The following is a 21,527-nucleotide window of genomic DNA, read 5'->3' on the forward strand; positions in this document are numbered from 1 at the left end:
GAGCAGAGGAAGAGCAGACTACCACAGCCAGACACACAGAGGAGGAGGAAACTGACCCCATCCAAATGTGGAGAGGAGGAGGAGACTGACCTCAGCCAGACACATGGAGAAGGAAAAGGAGATTGACCACAGCTGCGTGTGGGGAAGAGGAGACCAACCACGCACATGTGGAGGAAAAGACCAAACCACATCTACCAATGCATGGCTCTTCTGGCTCAATTCCATCTAGAGACAACATCCAGGACCTGCAAGACCATCACCAAGGTTCTGTCCTGGTTACACCAGAAGTATCCTTGCTAGCCCACTTCGCTTCATACCCCTTTCACTCTCCCTAGGACCTAATATCTCTATATTCTCACCTTCTACCTAACAAATCCCACATCCTATAGCCTCCGTTTTGTTCATCATTCAAAACTGTATACCCTTATGCAAACCTATTTTTAATGTGGACACTAATTGAATAAATTATTTCTGTTTATTGTGACAAGACTATAATTGTCTAAGTAGGAATTATGTACTTTAAGCCTACATATTGTTTTCTTTTGATGCTGTAAATATTAATATACCCCTTATTGTTGAGGTATTGGTAACCTGCAGGGACATTACAAGATTATAGAGTAGACACCTCAGGTCTATACTGCTATAGAGGAAGACCCATAAACAACATTAAAAAGACAAGGGAAGAAAGTGAGCCCAAACAAACCAAGGTGGTACAATAATAGAATACTTTGACAGCTCAGTAGAAGAAATGTCAGAGAAGGACATCAAAACATACACAATTAAAGTGATTTTTCAAGGCACAGAATAATATAAGACAGCAAATACAGGAGACAGTACATCACTCCAATAATGAGATAAGAGACAAAATTCAGGTAGCAAAAGATTACTTCAAGAAACACATAGAGATTCTGGGGAAAAAAACCACAATCCTCAAAATGAAGGAATTAATAAACCAAATTATAAATTCATTAGAAAGCATCACCAACAGACTAGACCACTTGGAAAACAGAACCTCAGGTGATGAAGACAAAATATATTATCTTGAAGATAGAGTTGACTCTGCAGAGAAGATAGTCAAAAACCATAAATAGAACATCCAAGATTTATGAGATAACATGAAAAGACAAAAATTTAATAATTATAAGAATAGATGAAGACACAGAGATACAAAGCAAAGGAATGCAGCAATAATTTAATGATATAATATCAGACAATTTACCAAACCCAAAGAATGGAATGGAAGATCAAATATGAGAGGCTTACAGGACCCCTGAAGTAAAAAATTACAGCAGACCCACACCAAGATATATTAGAATGAGAATGACTAACAGAGAAAATAAAGTTAAAATCTTAAAGGCTGTGAGAAAAAAATCAAATTACATATGGGGAAAACCAATTTTGATCTCAACTGCTTTCTCAACCCAGACTCTCAAAGGTAGGAGTTCCTGGAATAAAATATTTCAAGATGTAAAAGAAAATGGCTGCCAACCAAGAATCTTACATCCAGCAGAATTAAGTTTCAGGTTTAAAGATGAAATTAAAACTTTCCATGATCAAAAACAATGAAAGGATTCACAACTAGAAAGCCTGAGCTACAGAACATTCTCAACAAAATATTTCATTAGGATGAAGTTAAAAAAAAAAGTGAAAACCAGCAAAGAAAGAAACTATACTAAAGTAATATTCAACCAAAGGAGAAACGAAATCAAATTGAAAACCAGAAGCAAAATGACAAGGAATACAAATCATATCTCAATAATAACCTTGAGTGTTAATGGCCTAAACTTATTAATCAAAAGACCTAGACTGGGAGATTGAATTAAAAAGCAAGACCCGACAATATGCTCACCTCCTCCAGGGGCATGCTTTCCTCTTACCTCATGAGCTCTCTCCTCGAGTTCTCATAAAGTTAGGAATCTGAAAACACCAGTGGTCTGCTTAGACCAACAGACTTATGTACATCCCAGGCATAGTGTGGAGTAGAAAGTGAGTAAGTGAGCAAATATCAGAAAACTTGCCTCCTGAGTTCCCACTCAGCATGGAGAGAGGGAGAACTGCCATCTCTACACAAGGACAAGGCAAGTTCAACACTTGCTCTGAGTTTTCACTTCTGAAAGTTAAGAATAAATCTTTCCATTGTTAAAATTCAAAAGTAGGACACAGAAATGAGGATTTTGGGATAAATCTACTAAAAAGTTCATTTGGTATAAATGGAGAGGAAATTATTGCTTTTTCAGAGAGAAAATGCATGGAGTCCTTCACGGGAACAAACAAAATCCTCTTAATGAGCCAGAGATTTGAGCTGTGCACCTGAGGCAAACACTAGATTCCAAAGAAATGAGGTTAGAGACCCAGGGAAATCCTGGCTATACTCTGTGGAGCCCACACACAGTCTCTGAAACCTCAGCACTTCTTCCCAAAAAGCAGCATCTAAATGGAACTAAGTGGATCTTTGCAACCAGGAGAAGCAAAACGGGAACTCAAGCAAGACATACCTTGCAGCAAGCCAGAATAGTTCCCCCAAACAACAGAGGTTTTGGTCCCAGAATCTCCAGCTTTTTTAAAAGTCCACATAAGGAGGTCCCATAGCTATACAGTAAAAGACAAAGCCAGGTCACAGGAATTGTGAAAGTATGTGGGGCTTGCTTGTCACAGACTCAGAAACCAGAGCAGTCAAGCCAGGGAGGTGACATGTAGGTGATATAATGACAGCAAAATCCCCAAAGCAATAATTGCATTCACTCACCTTCTCCCCCTCCACCTCCAGTGAGGGACCTCCTAAAACTCATGATTAACTGAAAGAACCTGAATTCTTTATGCTCCCATCCTAAAATGAATAGTTGATAAGCATCCCCAAACTACAGTGTTCCTGAGAGCTTCAGACTGAAATTCTGCCAGGACATTTGATATGCCTATGTCAGTTGGTGAAATTGATTATTCCTTGAAATTATGATTCTCATTCATGGAATCATAAATGCGCTAGAAATAGAAAGATTTTTTTTCTTTTTCTCGAATGATAAGATTTTTCTTAAATGCATCTTCTCAACATCACAAAATCATGACACACCTGTGGTAATATCGTTCTTACAATTTGTTCTGAGGGTTTTATAATTTTCCTTCTCTCTGAAGCATGCTCCTATTTTAGGATCTAGCAGTTAGATCTGTCTTCCCAGAAAGATCTGGGAGTGCTCACAGTGCTCTTATTTATATAGAATGACAACTGGGTCCAAGGCTTCCCATGACATCAGAGAAATCTGAACACCTTCAGAGATACCCAAATTGCTGTCGTCAGACACTCCATATGATTTGACATGTAGGGAAGGCTGATTTTCCACATTTCACCTCTGTGGCACTGGGCACAAAAATGGGTTACCAAGGAGCCAATGTTGAGGCCATTCCTCTCCTCATGAAATCTACAACCAGTGATGCTTGCATGGTCAGCACAGTGCCAGCCATGCTCACACTTATAAAGAGGGTCAGTTACAAAGCCATTCATTTGCTGCCTCTGTCCACCAACTACATCTGTATGAAACCCATTAGGGCTGATGCTCCCTAGGGCAGGCCTGCCTGCAACTCATCTTTGATATGTCATGTCCTGAAACCCACAGCTGTGGGTTCTGGATCCTGCAAACCTCTTTACTCCAAAATGTGGCTGACGTGGGGCAAACTTAAGAAAGAATAGAGAAAGAGGAAAGAGGCTGCCAGCAACCACTGAAGCCTCTAACTGTTATTCCCAGAAAGTTGGTCCCATAGTGACAAGTGGGGAAGGTATGAAAAGTTCTATGTGTATGAAAGGAATGTTCCCCAAGAGACCTTTCAGTTACAATAGAGGTGCCCTTTGAAGTTCAAGTTTTTTCCTGTTAATAGCAAGAGATGCACTGTGCAATATCAAAAGAGAAACTGTGATGTATTCCAGATGGTTGAATTAACATCTTCTTCTCCAGAGAAAAGCCTTTAAAGCAGAGAGTGTGTCAAATATTCTGTAAAAATCCAGTAACTCTTGTAAAATATAATAAAATGTATTTCAGGAAAAACTTGTGTTTAAAGGATTCACAGGCATTTCTCAGCAAGGCCAGCTGGGCTCTGGGATTCCTCCTCTGTATTTCCAACAACTTTCTCTGCTCTAAAAGTTCAACACTCAGAGGTAAATGGTTCTGCACATTGCATGATGTAGAAATTGAGTTATAGGAGGGGATGGAGGTTCCAGGGGAAGATCACAGAAAAGAAGGAAGGTGGAGTGTGACCCTCCCACTAGGTAGGGGGTGCACTGTGGAGCTTTTTGTAAATGATGCTGGAGAATAGAAGGGAGGAGAACAGGAATCCCTGACATCCACAAGACAGCCACACATATCCTCCAGCAGAGAAAATGGAGAAGGTAAAGATAATAAAACAAATCTCCAAATAACCCAGATGCCTCCAGAATTCCCAAAGTGAATAGAGAAAGGGGCGAGGTTCCTACTGCACATGGCGGTCAGTTTTTTAAAATTTTTAATTTTGTATAATTTGCCTCCATTGTTTTCTGGATCATTGGTCTGGGTCTAAAATTCAGTTAATCAGATCATCCCAGGAAATAATTTTGTCAATAACCCCCGTAGACACAGGAATAGAAAGTTGGGGGAAGGGGTAGTAACTCAAGCAGATATTAAGCATCTAGTTAAGATTAATAGAAACTTATGCATTTTGAGCATTATCTGTTTTGACCTTCCCAACACTTTAAAAAAATAAGGCCCTGAAAACCACCTCAATTCCAGGGTTACAGAGGAGAAGGGCCTGGACAGCTACTCACAGACAGAGAAACACCAGGCTGATTGTGAAGAGAATCCAGATCTCCATGGAGAAGTTGGGGATCAGGTCTATCACAGCTTTCCATGGACAATTGTCTACACTGAATTTTCTCGTCAGCTGAAGATGAAAACCTTTAGGGCTTTCATCAAGTGATGAAATCACAGCCTCTGGGAAAGGAGTCCCCTGTGCTTCTCATTCCTCAGTAGAACAATAAAACTTTCTCTTTTTCTCAAAACTGTTCTTTTTATTGAATTTACATTAGGAACAAGATTGAGCTTTCAGTAACACTATTGTTGCTTGAGGTACATTATGTGTGTGTGTGTTGGGTACACTGATGCACATCTGTAATCCTAGGGGATCTGGAGGAGGATCATGTGTTTGAAGGTTTGAAGGCAGATTCAGCAAGGCTGAAAGCAACACAGTGAGACCCTGTCTCAAAATAAAAAAAAAATAAAGTGAGCTGGGGATGTGGCTGGATGTATAAGCAACCTTAGGTTCAATTACTACTACTAAAAAAGAACCCCAAATTGTGTGTGTGTGTGTGTGTGTGTGTGTGTGTGTGTGTTTGAGGGCAAATATGTGTTTCTGTACATGTGAATGATGCCCTTTACTCTGTACTCCTAGTTGAGAAACCACTTTAGAATTTTAAAGCTAGGAACTCCTTGGCAGATGTCTTCTTCAAGGTCCAGTCTATTCCACTGTCTTTGTGCTTCATCCTGTCCTCAAGAGTTCTTTGTTTCTAGCTGAACTGGAGGGCCTGGGGGTCTCTCATGATATGCAAGATAAAGAGAATAATGTGGAGGTGGCATTTTTTTAAATACAAGAGAATCATTGAGGTAGAGAGAGAGGCAGGTGATCCTTGAAGTCCTGTGATTTGAAGGATATTTACTGAGCCCCTTCTACAGTCAAATGAGGAATTAGAGCTAAGCATACCCAAGTTATCACACAACCAACCACACAAGTCCTTTGGATTCTGCTTTCATAAGTTACTAAGTAGGAGAGAGTTAAGGGGCAAACAAAAAATCATGATATGGTTTGACTCTGAAATGTTCCCAAAGGCTCAAGGGATAACAGCTTGGTTCCCAGTGCAGCAATGTGCGGAGGTGGAGATTTGGGGGAGGTGATTTGATCATGAGCTTCCCTAATCTCATCTGTGAATGATCCATAAATGGATTCACATTTGTATGGCATTATCAGAATGTGGTAGAGAGGACGGAGCCTAGGGCCTAGTTGGAGTTAGGTCACCAGGTGCAGATCCTAGAAGAGCTTATCAAATCCCTAGCCCCTACCTTGCCCTCCTTAATCTTCCCAATCACCATGAGGGGAGGAACTTTGCTCCATGGTGCACTTCTGTCATGGCAATCTGCCTCACCACAGCCAAGAATCAATGGATCCAAGTGATTATGGGCTGAAATCTCTTAAACTGTGAGTCCAAATATATATTTTCTTTTTTATTTAATATGTTTCAGTTATTTTTTCTCTTATGGTTTTAAAATTTTTATTTGTGCATTATGACTCGACAGATGAGTGATTTTCATTGTGATATATTCATATATGCACATAGCATACACTGTCTATTTCCTTCTCAGATCCCTCCCTTTGCTCACCCTTTTCCCTCCACTGATTCCATTTCTCTACTGGTCCCTTTCATTCATTTATATCTCTCTAGCTTCCACATATGATAAAAAACAAAGAACCCTTGACTTTCTAAATTTGGCTTATATTACTTAGTATGATGTTCTCTGTTATGATTTGGGTGTGTAGTGTTCCCCAAAGGTTGAGGTATGAAACAATGCAGGAAGGTATAGAGGAGAAATGATTGGGTTATATAGCATAGTCTTAACTTAATCAGTGAATTAGTCCCTGATTGGATTAACTGAATGGGAACTGTAGGCAGGTGGAGTGGGACTGGAGGAAGTGATTCATTGGGGGCATGGCTTTGGGGTATATATTTGTATCTGGCAAGTGAAGATCTCTCTCTCTCTCTCTCTCTCTCTCTCTCTCTCTCTCTCTCTCTCTCTCTCTCTCTCTCTCTCTTCTGATCATCATATGAGCTGCTTCCCTCTGCCATAATTTTTACACCATGATGTTCTGCCTCACCTTGAGCCCCCATGGAATGGAGCTGGCCTTCTATGAAATAAGACATCTAAAATGATAAGCCTTTTGATAAACTTTTCCTCCCCATACAATTGGGCTAGCTGTGTTCTTTAGTCACAGAAGAAAAAAGCTGACCAAATCAGTCTCTGTTTTTATTAATTTTCTTGCAAATGGCATAACACTATTTGTGTTTATGGCTGAGTAAATCTCCATTGAGTACATATACCATATTTTCTTTATCCAGTTGATGGACACCTAGATTGCTTTTATAACTTAGTTATTGTGAAGTATGCTACCAAAAACATGGAAACATGGATATGCATAGTATGCTGATTAATTATGTTGGATAAATATGGGGGATGATATAGCTGGGTCATATATTGATTTAATTTCTCATCTCTTGTCACATCAACCACCTATGTCAAACACTGCTGGGAAGTTCAACAAGTTTACTTTTATTTTGTAAGAAAATTTGTAATTTAATATTATTTGTGTATTTATTTGATTAGCATTGCTCTACCTTAAGGTTAAATTTCACAAGGGCAAGGATTCTGACTGGCTTAAAGGTAGAATTTGGCACAAGTCCTGAACACAGTAGCCAAACAGTCTTGTCAATCTACAGTGATACTGATGTTAGGCACACATTGGAAGAGTCCAATAACAAGAGGAACTGTCTCTTTCACCTGACATGCTCCTCAACCTTCCCATCCATTAGCCCAGAAAAGTTGGTTATTTCCTCTTCTAGCCACCAAAGCTTAGATACCACCTGATTCCCCAAATTAGCAAGATCAAGTTTTACCTGACTGAGAAGAATGGGCACTTAACTAAGTTAGATAAATAATTTTGCTTGCATTTTTTTCATAATTGTAATTATAAATTGTGGTATTTGAACCTTATACACAAATCATTCCAGAGCACTTCTGTGTCTCTCTACACCAAGAGAAATTTAGTCAGACAATTCCAGTCAAGACAGGCTTTCCATGAAAATAACAACTTGGGCTACCATTATGAAAGGATGGAAATATCATAATGATTGGGACCCTTACATCACTAAGTTTGTGGATCACCTGTTCATTTACACTTATATCAGCCTGATGTTTTCCTGAATGTAATTTGAGATTGTACTTTTATCTGTTGCATATGAAAACAAGAAAGAAGATAAACCATTCATATTGATAAGGACTGTATGTGTCTCATACTTGTAGAATTAATTTTATGTGGCTGAACTATCCTTATTTATGCTATGTCCTTATTTTTTGCTATCACTATCTGCAACCAGAATAATACCTGGGAATTAAATATCTGAATACTTAAATATATAGAACATATCTTTAAAGTATGTGGTGAGTGCTTCACTAAATATGTAGAGGAGATGCCAGAGTCATGAGGGCAGTCTTCTGGCACATAATGCTTTCCTGGACATGAAGAGCAAAAATTTAGTATGCAAATATCTTTGTGTTTGATGATATTACCTTCTATGGAATTAAGTTCATGAGGAACATGCCTCTCTCTCTCTCTCTCTCTCTCTCTCTCTCTCTCTCTCTCTCTCTCTCTCTCTGTATGTGTGTGTGTGATGACTTCTCCCTGTGTTATCTGACCTTGAACTCCTGGGCTCAAGTGATTCTCTAGCCTCATCCTCTTGAACAACTAGGACTACAGATGTTTGCCACCCTGCCTGGCTAGAGCTTGGCTTCTTTGATTGCCCTTTGCAGAAAAAAAACTTTTGCATAGATTGGGGTCCAGCACTGGATGCGTTTTTCATCTCAAGGAATGTCTAACCCATCCTTGTTGGTACAAATTCCAACCAGTCCAACCAGGTTCAGAGCTATGAAAGACGGGGAAAATAATAATAGCCCTGGATATTTCATTATAGTAGTCAAATACATGATTTGAAGAAAGATAAAATTATATTAGTTCTATAGAGGTTTTTTATACAGAAAGTATAAAAAAGATTTTGGGTTATGGTAAGATTGTTACTGACAACCTAACCCTGGGACCTGCCTTGATCCTGGCTGGCTGGATTTGGCTGCCTATCCACATAATAAATAGACAAAATATGGTAAAATGAGTATTGAACTTGATGCAGTTCGATCAGCCCAGGAGGAAGTGGTTAGATACTTCTCCTTACCTATCCCACAGACACAATTATAATTTACAGAAACAAAAGCCAGGTGATATACATGTGTATATTTGGTTGATTCTACCACGTGTCCTGCGCAATGGTTTCATTAATGAGGTTCTAGGCATAAAGTTAGTTATTAGAGATCGAAATAAAACACAAGACTCAGTTACCTTATTTCTATTGCTAGGACCGAGATGGCTCCCCTCTCTGGTTCCCTCCTCCAACCGCCGAGCAGGGCAGCGAGGATTACTCCGGGCTAGCAGGAGAGAGAGAGCGAACACGCTGGGGACTAGCCTTTTATTGGGGAACAAGAGATTCAGGGGAGAATTCCATCCAATGAAGGTTGAGGGGGGGCTGCACTCCAAGGTCAGGGTCAGTGATTGGGTCTCCGGGGTCAGTGGTCAGGCACACCCTCACACGGATGGGCTCTCTCATCAGGAAAGGGTTGGGAAAACTTTGACACTGCCAAAGTGCCTCAGGTCCTTAACAGGAGTCACCCAATCACGTGTTAGAATGGCTTCCCACAGTTGATCTGAAGAGGGAGCAATCTGGAAAAAAAGGCAGGAAATACACAGATGCAGATTTAGTCTGTGTTGTCCCAGATGGAATGAAAGCCCCATTTCCATCCTCTTTGGTGCCTGTCAGGGTGGGAGGTGGAAGTCCCATGGCTCCCAGCTTCTACTCTCAACATAAGGAAGTCATTCACAATTTCAGATGGGGTGCCTGTGAATTCAGTCTGTTTCAAGATTGTTAATTGTCAGTAGTTATCAAATGACACCATAATCTCTCCTTGTTTGAATGCATACCAGAGATGTAGGAAAGGTTGGTGAAGGGTGAGTATCAGTTGGCACAAAGTCAGAAGAAAGAGAGAAGAAAGCACACAAGCACAGCTTGAATGTCTTCTCATTCTGTTATGTTTTGAAAACTTGGAGGCTTTGTTACCTAAACCTCTCTTTCTCAGGCTAATCAGACAAAGAATTTGACTCAGACTTGAGATAATGAACTGGTATAATTTCCAAACACTCAGACATGGCATCACTCGCATCAGGAATCTGTTGAGAGTCTCACAAGTGACAATTGTTCTAACAAGACTCCTCCTAAACCAATCCCAGGGTCTGCTCTCCATCGACATTTACCAAAAAGCAGGGAGCTACCTGCTCAGATACCTCTTGGCCTAATGAAAAATCTGGGATCATTTTTGGGGGGTTCTGGTGCTGGATATGCTCTCTGTGGTGATATCTGCCATGAGATAGGTGGGTAGAAATTTGTGGTTCACCTGGCCGTGCAGGATACTGTTCTGCTCTTTTGTCCTTTCACACCCATTGGTCATAGACATGCATTATTTTCAGAGACAGAGGTTATTCTTTGCTCAAAAATCTGTCTAACTTGCTGGCTACTGCATGGATCTCTTAATGGTGGCACAGGAAGTAGCTTGGATTGACATTACTCAGTGCATCCATCAGTGTCATCTTCTTCATCCCCATTTTTTTAGGAAACTTCTGGCCATCAGGTACTGGCACAAAGCCTGAATGCAATGGGAAGGTGGCTGTAGCTCAAACAAGACAAATCATCTTTCTGTATTAATAAACCAGGAAGATGAAGTGGTCACCAAAGACACACAGGCAAAGAATCTGCAGAGGCCCAGCAATCTCACCTGACTCGAGGACCAAACGTCCCAGATACCAGCTCTTTGTAAAGAACTCTGCTAGGGACTAGGGGCGTAATAGTGGATAGTAAAGAGACACTGCTCCAGAAAAGTTCACATTATGGAAAGTTAAACAAAGGTGGAATCCAACAATGTTGTAGGACATAAAGACAACAACAAAAAGAGAAATATGTTCCAGGGAAAATAGAGGTTGTCCAGGGGAGGAAGTGGCTCCATGTGAAGAGGTGGTGTTGAAAGCCTTTACTAGATGAAGTTTTTTATGAGCTGGGTTTTAAAACATAATTAAGAGTCTTCTGGGCTGGGGCTGTGACTCAGTGGTAGAGTGCTTGCCTAGAATGTAAGGCCCTGGGTTTGATTCTCAGCACTGCATAGAAATAAATAAGGAAAGAAAGAAAGAAGGAAAAAAGGTCCATCAACAACTAAATAAATATTTTAAAAAAGTCTTCTCTGAGCAAGAGGGAATTGTAAGCAGAGGAAATTGCATGAGTAGATATTTAGATATAACTTTTGGGGGTGGAATTCAAGGATTTTGTAATAAGAAAACCAAGGAGACAAAAACTGATTAGAAGACATTTCATTCCAATGTTTCACTTTAGTTTCTGATAAGAAGCAATAACCTTTGTGCGTAATGATAACTCTGATCGAATTTTTTATTAATAATTTTTACAAACCTGAGCTCAAAGATAAAAATGGGCATGTCTCATGACTCACTGCCAACTGCCAAGGTGGAGGGGGCACCTGGCTTCTGCAATAGGGGGTGGGGCACAGGTGGTTTTTTCTACTGGCTGTACACCCAACCCCACCTCCTTTCCAAGCATATAAATATGCCAGACTGACTTTATTGACTCAAAGCTGCTCACAGAAGGCAAGCTTGGCACCTTCGCCAGTGAAAAGATAGCTCACATAGCTGGAAGTCAAACTCAGAGGAGAAAATTTTGGAAAAAAAGTAGTGATGGATCTGATACCAAACTTTTCCATGGAAACCTGGGTTCTCCTGGGAATCAGCCTGGTGCTCCTCTACCTGTGAGTAACTGTCCCAGTTCCTCTCCTCTTGAAACTTCCCATTTCTGTGACTAGGAGTTTTAGTGATATCATTTAATTTGGAGGATGAACTTCTGATTGAGTCTAAGTTTGAACCTAGATTAATCAACCAGAAGAGTTCAGTAGATGCAGATTACAAACAACTGGACACCTTCTGAAAAGTGATGCATGTTCGCAAATTTTCAGAATTCTGGGAGTAAAGAGGAGTCTTCACAAGTTTCTGTGTCATTGTTTATCTTTTGTGTTCTATGGGCCGTACAAGAGATGTATAGGAGGCTTGTCTCCTGTGGAACAGGTGGTTCCTGCTTCTCCTCCCACGTCCCAGCACCATTTGTAAAATGCACCAACTGCACCACAGGTGCTAACACAGGCTCAGACTCAGTTTTTCCCTCTGTTCTCTTCCCTTTCACAGGAATGGCCCTCCCTCCAAAAACTCAATTCCTTTGCCCTGAAATATGCAACTACTGCTGAATGATGAAACTATTGAGCAAAGACTTGGGAGAAATTTTGAACTTTTATTCTTTAAGTTATAATCAGTGTAGAGATTTGTTTCTTTCTTGATTTGAAATATAATGGCAGCTTCAAGAGACAGAAGTTAACAAGCCAATTTTGTATTTTAAACATTTTCCCATGATATTCCAGTACAGGAGCATGAATAAAATAATCTAGTAGAAGAATTCCTTTAAATAGTGGAATTCCTGGGCTGGGGTTGTGGCTCAGTGGGAGAGAGCTCATCTGGCATGTGTGAGGCACTGGGTTTAATCTTCAGCACTACATAAAAATAAATAAATAAAATAAAGGTATTGTGTCTGCCAACAACTAAAACAAATATTTAAAAAATAGTGGGATTCCTGGTTTCATGGATCAGGTAAAAAGAGCAGTTATTTCTGACCGAAGGTAGAAGACATTGCCCCAAGGAGACCTTTGACTTCTACCTTAAATCCACTTTTATGAGAGTTGGCATTCATAATGATGTGAAAATAGAAAATATAAACCTGGATGTAACAATTGAAGTAAAGGGTGGTATTCAGGCTTTTGTTGCATCTATTTTCCCTCCAGTGGCATTTTAAAATTAATGGAAATGTTCTAATTTTATTCTGTTCAATAGTACAATTTTTTTGAGGTAAGTTCCTCACGTTCCTTCTGAAGGTCAAAATAGGACCCTAGGATTCTGTATTTGTGAAAGCCAACCTGTTTAAAAATGACCCATCTTTTTTGAACAATTGAAGGAATATTAATCTAATACATACATCCATGACATAGATTGCACATGTCTTTAAATATACCTTACCAGCTGGTTATTCTTATTCAACAGTTTCCCCATATGCCAGTGTTCTTAATCTCTTACAGCAGATGAGTAAAAGAGAACATGGACGAAGGATGCAATAAAAGGCATCCAGATAGGAGTTATGAAAAAGTGGGAGAATATTCCTCTCTGCTGAGGGAAGAAGGCCCAGAGTGGGGACAGCCCCTACTGGAGGCCACTAGAGAGGCCAACATGATGGTATCAAGTCATCTTCCTGAACTGACACCAGTGAGTGAAATGACCTAGGAGAAATTTAAGCTGAATTGCTCAGGAATTTTTAAATTCATGTTTTGGGACTTATATCAGATATTCACTGTAGCATTGGGAGCCTAATGATGGAATTAGCTGCTCTGAGCTAAGTATTGTGACTTTTGGAGTCTCTCAGGGAATGTGAGAGAGGAGATGATGAGCAGATGTGATTAGGGCCATTGGAGTTTTTGTTGTTATTTATGGCCTACATGTTACCTGCCTGGCTTCATGGCTCCCATTCTTGATCAGTGACTCATGAGCCACTATATACACACAGTCACAATCCCTTGATATGGATTTCTCTTCCACTTTATAGATATGGGACCTATTCACATGGATATTTTAAGAAGCTGGGAATTCCTGAGCCAACACCTCTGCCTTTTTGGGGAACTATTCTTAATTATCGCCAGGTGAGTGTTATTTGAGCTCCCTGTTTTGCCTCTTATGGTTGCAAACATCTGCTTAGTTACATAAGTAGAAATTCAGCTCCATGAGAGAAGTTTCAAGATTTCTAAGCTTCAGAAACTGTGTGAGGGCCCCATCCAAAGCACAGTCAGGTTTACCCTGGGGCTCTGTTTACAACTCCTCCTGGCCTCAGGTTCACTTCTGTTGATGAGCTCAGGACTCTGGCACATCCACATTGTAAGCTGTGGATTTTATGTTCAGCAAACTGTGAGCATTCTCAGAGGATTTTCATTTTTCTCAGTGCAGATTCTAGGAAGACACTCTCAAACCTCTGGGATGCTTTATTTGTACACTTGAAATATTACAAATAAAACTTAGCATGAGGAAGATTAATTGCTTAGTTTCTATGATGAAAACTCAGAGCCAGTGTCTAACTATATGTGTCCTATGGGAAGAGAGGTAGCAACTTCCCTTTTCCAAGTTGAGCTACAACATAGGAAGGCAAGTCCGCTTTTTATTTGCTCACTATGTCACTTACTTACTCAACAACAGGATTGTGATAACATAAATCTCTTAGGCTAGAAGAGGTTGCTGGTGTCCTTAAGTCCTTCTAGTTAAAACCTGAAATAAATTAAAATGATCCTCAAAGAGGAGATAAAAGTTCATGCGTGGCCCTGGGAAACACTCACTTTTCCTCACCCTGGGTTTCCTTATGTGCCCATGGAGGTGATAATTCAGAAGGTCCCAGTATTTATGAGATAACATAAGTAGAAGAAGAAATATTGCAGAAGAGCAGCATGTTGTATTCATAGACAAGGGGAAATGGCTGATTATGTATAATAGAGAAAATTCAAGTGACTTTACATATTTTATTTCAAACATTGCATATTTTCTCTTTTCTCCTCAGAAGCCTCTGAATAAGAGCTTCTGTCTAACCACCTGTTAGGAACAAGAAGCCTGATTTCATGGGATTTGGGTCATTTAATGCAATGTCAGTACATTTGCAACAATAATGTAATTTCATTTTGTTCTTCTTCCTAGGGTTTGTCTAATTTTGACACAGAATGTTATAAAAAGTATGTAAAAACATGGGGGTGAGTATTCTGGAAATTTCTCTTTGGTAGACTTGTTATGATGTGGCGCCCCAAAGCATGAGGACAACCTCAGCCCCAAGCTTTTGGATGCAACCCTCTGTGCTGCAAAGTCCTTGGAGGCTTGTCCTGCCAAAGGTTCTGCATGTCACCAGGAGTCTGGGTCTACAGTCTGACTTAGGTTGATAATGTTGCATGTTTTGGCTTTTCTCCTGCTTTTGATGACCCAGAGTCTCCAGCCTTACTTTGTGTCCAATGCCTGGCTATTCTTATCTTCCACATTTTTCTTTCTTTTTGTCCCCTTTAGATGAATAAAATGTATTATTTGAGAATTGTTTTTTTTAAATCATGGGCTTATAAATTTATGGCATCATCTCTTTCCTCCATTGATTTCCTTTTAATTTAAAGACAAATTCTCTTATTTAAATTTTACATTTAATGTATGCTTTTGAACAACAGGCTGGGAGGTACTGGGAAGCAGATGGGAAACCATTTCTGCTCAGATTTTTTCATTTCCTTTACTTTCTTTCTTCTTTTTTATTGTCATCATTATTTTTGCTCATATGCCACTTTTAAGTTTTCAGTGTTGACTTTTCAATGAAGCATTTCTTTCTCTTCTGCATCCTTTTGATGTTAAGACCAGACATAGGATATAGTTCCACCAGTGAGTTTCCTGGTGAATTGATAGGGTTTATATTGGAGGGTTGCCTCAGCTAACTATAGCAACTATTCCCTTTTAGAGCTGGTGGGGGGTTGGTGGGAGCCAAAGAAGAGGTGTAATCATTTTGCTCGCCACTAAAAATAGTGGTAGAAGACATTGACTCTTCTTCTCCATCTTTTCTCATCAATCCCCAGAAAGCCACAGGGCAGGCCAGAGTGTTCTGCTCAGTTGACATGGCCCAAGGACACAACATGTGATCCAAGGATACAACATGCTCCACTGGGTCTCCAAATCCCCCATTTTAGCTACCTCTTGAAAAACTTAGTAATTGTGAGAAGTTATTCAATTGTCTGCCTTCAATTTTTTTCACAAACCTATATTTGGCTATGTAAAAAGTTATGGAGACTATGGGCTGAGGCTGTAGCTCAGTGGCAGAGCACATGCCTAGCACGTGTGAGGCACTGGGTTTGATCCTTTGCATATGAAAATAAACAAATAAAGGCATTCTGTCCACCAATAATTACAATAAATAATAAATAAATAAGTTATGGAAAGTAGTGTAGGCAATACTATTTTATTCACTATCTAGATTTAACAAGTGTTCCAATGCTATTTTTAATTATGATCTCTTAGGTGGTGTATTTTGTCTCTTTCTACCTACTTTATCTACATTACCCTTTATGCTATGAAGACTGCAGTGGCTTCTGAGGTCAGAATCCCCAACTAGAACTTCATGTTGCTATGTATTGTAGGACTAGGCAGGTAGAATAGGTAACATCAGGATCGAAGTCTGGATTTCTGCTGCAGAATCTGGCCTGTTAGATTTAATAAACCCTATTTTTCTAACACAGCATATATGATGGTCGACAGCCTGTTTTTTTTTTACAACTTATTATTTTATTTTCTCCACTTAAATAAGAAAAAGAAAAATTCACTCTCAGTCTGAAACACAAAGGAGAGCTGTTTCTGACTGTTCTACATCAGCTCAGAAGTGCTATTTTGTTTTGTTTTCATATACTTTTTAATTGTTCTAATTAGTTATACATGACAATGGAATGTGTTTTGACACATCATACATACATGGATATAACTTCTCATTTGTCTGGTTGTACATGATATAGAGTTACACAGGTCTTGTAATCACATATGCACAGAAGGTAATAATGTCCCATTAATTCTACTATCATTCCTAGTCCCAGTCCTCCTCCCCTCCCTTCACTCCCCTCTGTCTAGTCCATAACACCTCTATTCCCCCCAACCCCTTATTGTGAATTAGCGTCTGTATATCAGAGAAAACATTTGGCCTTTGGTTCTTTGGGATTAGCTTATTTCGCTTAGCATAATATTCTCCAGTTCCACCCATTTACCAGCAAATGCCATCATTTCATTCTTCAGAAGTGCTATCTGCACCACAATTTTTACCAATGGCAACTGTTTCAAAAGATTCCTCTTATTTTTTTTATTGGTTGTTCACAACATTACAAAGCTCTTGACATCTCATATTTCATACATTAGAATCAAGTGGGTTATGAACTTCCATTTTTACCCCAAATACAAGTTGCAGAATCACATCGGTTACACATCCACATTTTTACATACTGCCATATTAGTGACTGTTGTATTCTGCTACCTTTCCTATCCTCTACTATCCCCCCTCCCCTCCCCTCCCATCTTCTCTCTCTACCCCATCTACTGTAATTCATTTTCCTCCATGTTTTTTATCCCATTCCCCTCACAACCTCTTATATGTAATTTTGTATAACAATGAGGGTCTCCCTCCATTTCCATGCAATTTCCCTTTTTTTCTCCCTTTCCCTCCCACCTCATGTCTCTGTTTATTGTTAATCTTTTCTTCCTGCTCTTCCTCCCTGCCCTGTTCTTAGTTGCTCTCATTATATCAAAGAAGACATTTGATACTTGTTTTTTAGGGATTGGCTAGCTTCACTAAGCATAATCTGCTCTAGTTCCATCCATTTCCCTGCAAATTCCTTGATTTTGTCATTTTTTAGTGCTACATAATACTCCATGGTGTATAAATGCCACATTTTTTTATCCATTCATCTATTGAAGGGCATCTGGGTTGATTCCACAGTCTAGCAATTGTGAATTGTGCTGCTATGAATATCGATGTGGCAGTATCCCTGTAGTGTGCTCTTTTAAGGTCTTCAGGGAATAGTCCGAGAAGGGCAATAGCTGGGTTGAATGGTGGTTCCATTCCCAGCTTTCCCAGGAATCTCCATACTGCTTTCCACATTGGCTGCACCCGTTTGCAGTCCCACCAGCAATGTACAAGAGTACCTTTTTCCCCACATCCTCGCCAGCACTTGTTGTTGTTTGACTTCATCATGGCTGTCAATCTTACTGGGGTGAGGTGGTATCTTAGGGTGGTTTTGATTTGCATTTCCTTGACTGCTAGAGATGGTGAGCATTTTTTCATATACTTGTTGATTGATTGTATGTCCTCCTCTGAGAAGTGTCTGTTCATGTCCTTGACCCATTTGTTGATTGGGTTATTTGTTTTCTTATTGTCTAATTTTTTGAGTTCTTTGTATGCTCTGGATATTAGGGCTCTATCTGAAGTGTGAGGAGTAAAAATTTGGTCTCAGGATGTAGGCTCCCTATTTACCTCTCTTTTTGTTTCTCTTGCTGAGAAAAAACTTTTCAGTTTAAGAAAGTCGCATTTGTTGATTCTTTTTATTAACTCTTGTGCTATGGGTATCCTATTAAGGAATTTGGAGCCCAACCCCACAATTTGCAGATTGGAGCCAACTTTTTCTTCTATCAGACGGAGAGTTTCTGATTTGATATCTAGCTCCTTGATCCACTTTGAGTTGACTTTTGTGCATGGCGAGAGGAGGGGATTCAGTTTCATTTTGTTGCATATGGATTTCCAGTTTTCCCAACACCATTTGTTGAAGATGCTATCCTTCCTCCATTGCATGTTCTTAGCTCCTTTATCAAATATAAGATAGTTGTAGCTTTGTGGATTAGTCTCTGTGTCCTCTATTCTGTACCATTGGTCCACCCGCCTGTTTTGGTACCAGTACCATGCTGTTTTTATTACTATTGCTCTGTAATATAGTTTGAAATCTGGTATCGCTATACCACCTGATTCACACTTCCTGCTTAGAATTGTTTTTGCTATTCTGGGTCTTTTATTTTTCCATATGAATTTCATGATTGCTTTATCTATTTCTACAAGAAATGCCATTGGGATTTTGATTGGCATTGCATTAAACATATAGAGAAGTTTTGGTAATATCGCCATTTTGATAATGTTAGTTCTGCCTATCCATGAACAAGGTATATTTTTCCATCTTCTAAGATCCTCTTCTATTTCTCTCTTTAGAGTTCTGTAGTTTTCATTGTATAGGTCTTTCACCTCTTTTGTTAGGTTGATTCCCAAGTATTTTATTTTTTTTGGAGGATATTGTGTATGGAGTGTTTTTCCTCATTTCCGTTGCAGAAGTTTTGTCACTGATATACAGAAATGCCTTTGATTTATGTGTGTTGATTTTATATCCTGCCACTTTGCTGAATTAATTTATTAGTTCTAGTAGTTTTTTTGTAGACCCTTTTGGGTCTTCTAGGTATGACAGCCTGTTTTATTTATTATGGAGCCAAGCACTATCAAAACAGTGCTCATCAAAGAATTTTATCCTGTCTTCAGTTACCGGTGGGTAAGCATTCACTTTTCAACATTTTCACATTTAATTAGTTATATTTAAGTTTTAGTTTATTCTTTTCAGTTATACATGACACTAGAATGTCTTTTGACATATTATACATACATGATGTACAACTTCCCAAGCCTGTGTTTGGACATAATGTGGAGTTTCTCTAGTTGTGTATTCATATATGAAGATAGGAAAGTTGTTTGTGATTCATTCTACAGTCTTTCCTATTCTCATCCCCTCACCCTTCCATTTGTTCCCCTTTGACTAATTCAAAGTAACATTTATTTATTTATTAACTCAATTTTTATCCTGAGATATTTATAGGTTCAGAGGTCATTCCTTGCCAAAAAAATTATCAGGCAGTTGCATGTATAATTTATTCTGTTTTACCCAATGATAATTTTTTACATGACTATAAATTTATTAAGTTCCTATTTCTATAGTAACAGGAAATTGATACAATCTAGGTTTTTTATTTTTATTTTTCCTATTTTGTGTGCATATATGTATGAGTGTGCAGCTCTGTGCAAATGTATCACATGCCTACATTTGTGCAGATTTAGATTGTGTTTTTAATGTGTTTTCACCAATTCTTCATTAACCTTAGAAATGTGCCTGGTTTCTTGTGTGTTGACCACATTGGTCAACGTTTGCACCTGTAGGGAAAATCCTATCTGTATGCTTTTTATTTGTTTGTTTTTCTTTTCCTCTGACATTAGCTGGGAATTCCAGTGTGAGATTGTATAAGAGCTATGAGAGTGAACATTTCTTTTGAAGGATATAGGCTTTAATATTCCAAAGTTTACCCCAATTTTAGATGAGGCTGATGTGTGTGTGTGGATTCCCGTACAATCTCTATCTTCACTTTTTAAAAACTTTGGGGGCTGGGTTTAGCTCAGTTGGTAGAGGGATTGCCTCAAAGACACAAAGTCTGGAGTTCAATTCTCAGCATCACAAAAAATTTTTTAAAAACTTTGATTAGTGTATGATAATTGTGGAAGATAATAGGATTTGCTGCTATGTTCAATAATATATATATTCCACACTGCCCAAATCTAGCCTCTATTTACTTCCCAACATGTCCAAATCACTAATCTACACTCAGATGAATATTTTTACTTGTCTTTCTGTATGTGACTGAGCATACATTGTAGAATTATTCCTGATGCTTGGGAGAAAGCATTCAGTTTGCCACCAGTAAGTGTATGGTTAGCTGAAAATGGATTTTTTGTAGAATCTCTTTGTCAAGTTGAAGAAAGTTCCCTCTGTTTCTAATCTTCTAAATTTTTACAGTGAATGAGTGTTGGAAGCATATATTTATTTTTGGGTGGGGTGGGACTGAAGATTGAACTCAGGGGCACTCAACCACTGAGCCACATCCCTGGTCCTATGTTGCACTTTACTTAGAGACAGAGTCTCACTGAATTGCTTAGCACCTCACTGTTGCCGAGGCTGGCTTTGAACTTGTGATCATCCTGTCCCAGACTCCCGAGCTGCTGGGATTACAGGCATGACCACTGTGCCTGGCTGGAAGCATACATTTTAATACAAAAATATATTATATATGCTGGAACTAAATTTCAGGGGTTTTGCTTTGTGGGCTAGCACCCAGGTGAAAAATAGAATTATCTTTCTTTCCCCCTCTGCCCTTGTAGAAAATATTGGGAGAAATTCCATTAATAACTTGTGTTTTTTTTCTGTATGTCTTTTATTTATTTGTTTTTCTTTTCCTCTGACATTAGCTGGGAGTTTTATGTAGACAAAATCTTTTAAGTTTCAAATATTATTATTTTTAAAATTATCATATCTAAGCACTCCTTTATCAAGATGCTTATGTTGTAAATGCATGTAAAGACAGAACTGATCTTAGGTAACATATAGTTGACCAAGAACATCTGGTATCTGTCACCAACCCATTTCTCCTCTGCAATAGCCCTGGGGGTTGTTCTAGGTCTTCTTAGGTCTTCTTCCTGTCTATTCCTCTGGAAAAAGCTTTCAACCAATGGAAATTTTACATCTAAACAAGGGTTGGAATATAAAGTCCAAAAATGATGTGAGGTACCTGGGTGTCTCTTCCAAACTCTCAGGTGGTTAGGCATTTGGAATAAATACTATTGAATGTCTGACATAGTAGGCAGTCGATGTTATAGTTAAAGCTTTGTCCCAGGGTTTCATAAACTGACTTCCAGAGCACTCATGTATAATCAAATCAAGCCTTTATTCAGGCACACTGGTGGAAGCTAACCAGAACATAAAACTGTTCCCCTGATCAGCCCCAAACAATTGCAAGGGCACTCCTTGTAAGCCTGTTTAAGGCATCTAGTCAGTGCAAGCAAGCCAGGTTACAGAAGTGGGACAGTGCAGTCAAGCAGAGGTAAGCCTAACCAATCAGAGTTAGCCCAGTCACCCCTGTTACAGAAACAGCCC

General features: G+C 39.2%; 1 protein-coding gene and 1 long non-coding RNA gene across 2 annotated transcripts in view; one reads left to right on the top strand and one right to left on the bottom strand.

Moving 5' to 3' along the window:
• Window positions 1-9,170: 9,170 nt before the first annotated feature.
• Window positions 9,171-21,527, bottom strand: part of LOC144367661 (uncharacterized) — a 75,119-nt gene continuing 62,762 nt past the window's right edge. The window contains exon 4 of the long non-coding RNA XR_013427189.1: window positions 9,171-9,552. This is a non-coding gene — a long non-coding RNA (uncharacterized LOC144367661). The remainder of the gene's footprint in view (window positions 9,553-21,527) is intronic.
• The window catches only part of LOC144367640 (cytochrome P450 3A21-like), a 94,895-nt gene continuing 84,975 nt past the window's right edge, over window positions 11,608-21,527 (top strand). The window contains exons 1-5 of the mRNA XM_078024755.1: window positions 11,608-11,693; window positions 13,583-13,676; window positions 14,713-14,765; window positions 16,275-16,296; window positions 19,023-19,103. Of these exons, the coding sequence (XP_077880881.1) occupies window positions 11,623-11,693; window positions 13,583-13,676; window positions 14,713-14,765; window positions 16,275-16,296; window positions 19,023-19,103 (321 nt within the window). The 5' untranslated portion in view covers window positions 11,608-11,622. The remainder of the gene's footprint in view (window positions 11,694-13,582; window positions 13,677-14,712; window positions 14,766-16,274; window positions 16,297-19,022; window positions 19,104-21,527) is intronic.

This window comes from Ictidomys tridecemlineatus, chromosome 10 (genome assembly GCF_052094955.1).
Source record: "Ictidomys tridecemlineatus isolate mIctTri1 chromosome 10, mIctTri1.hap1, whole genome shotgun sequence".
NCBI classification, from domain to species: domain Eukaryota; kingdom Metazoa; phylum Chordata; class Mammalia; order Rodentia; family Sciuridae; genus Ictidomys; species Ictidomys tridecemlineatus.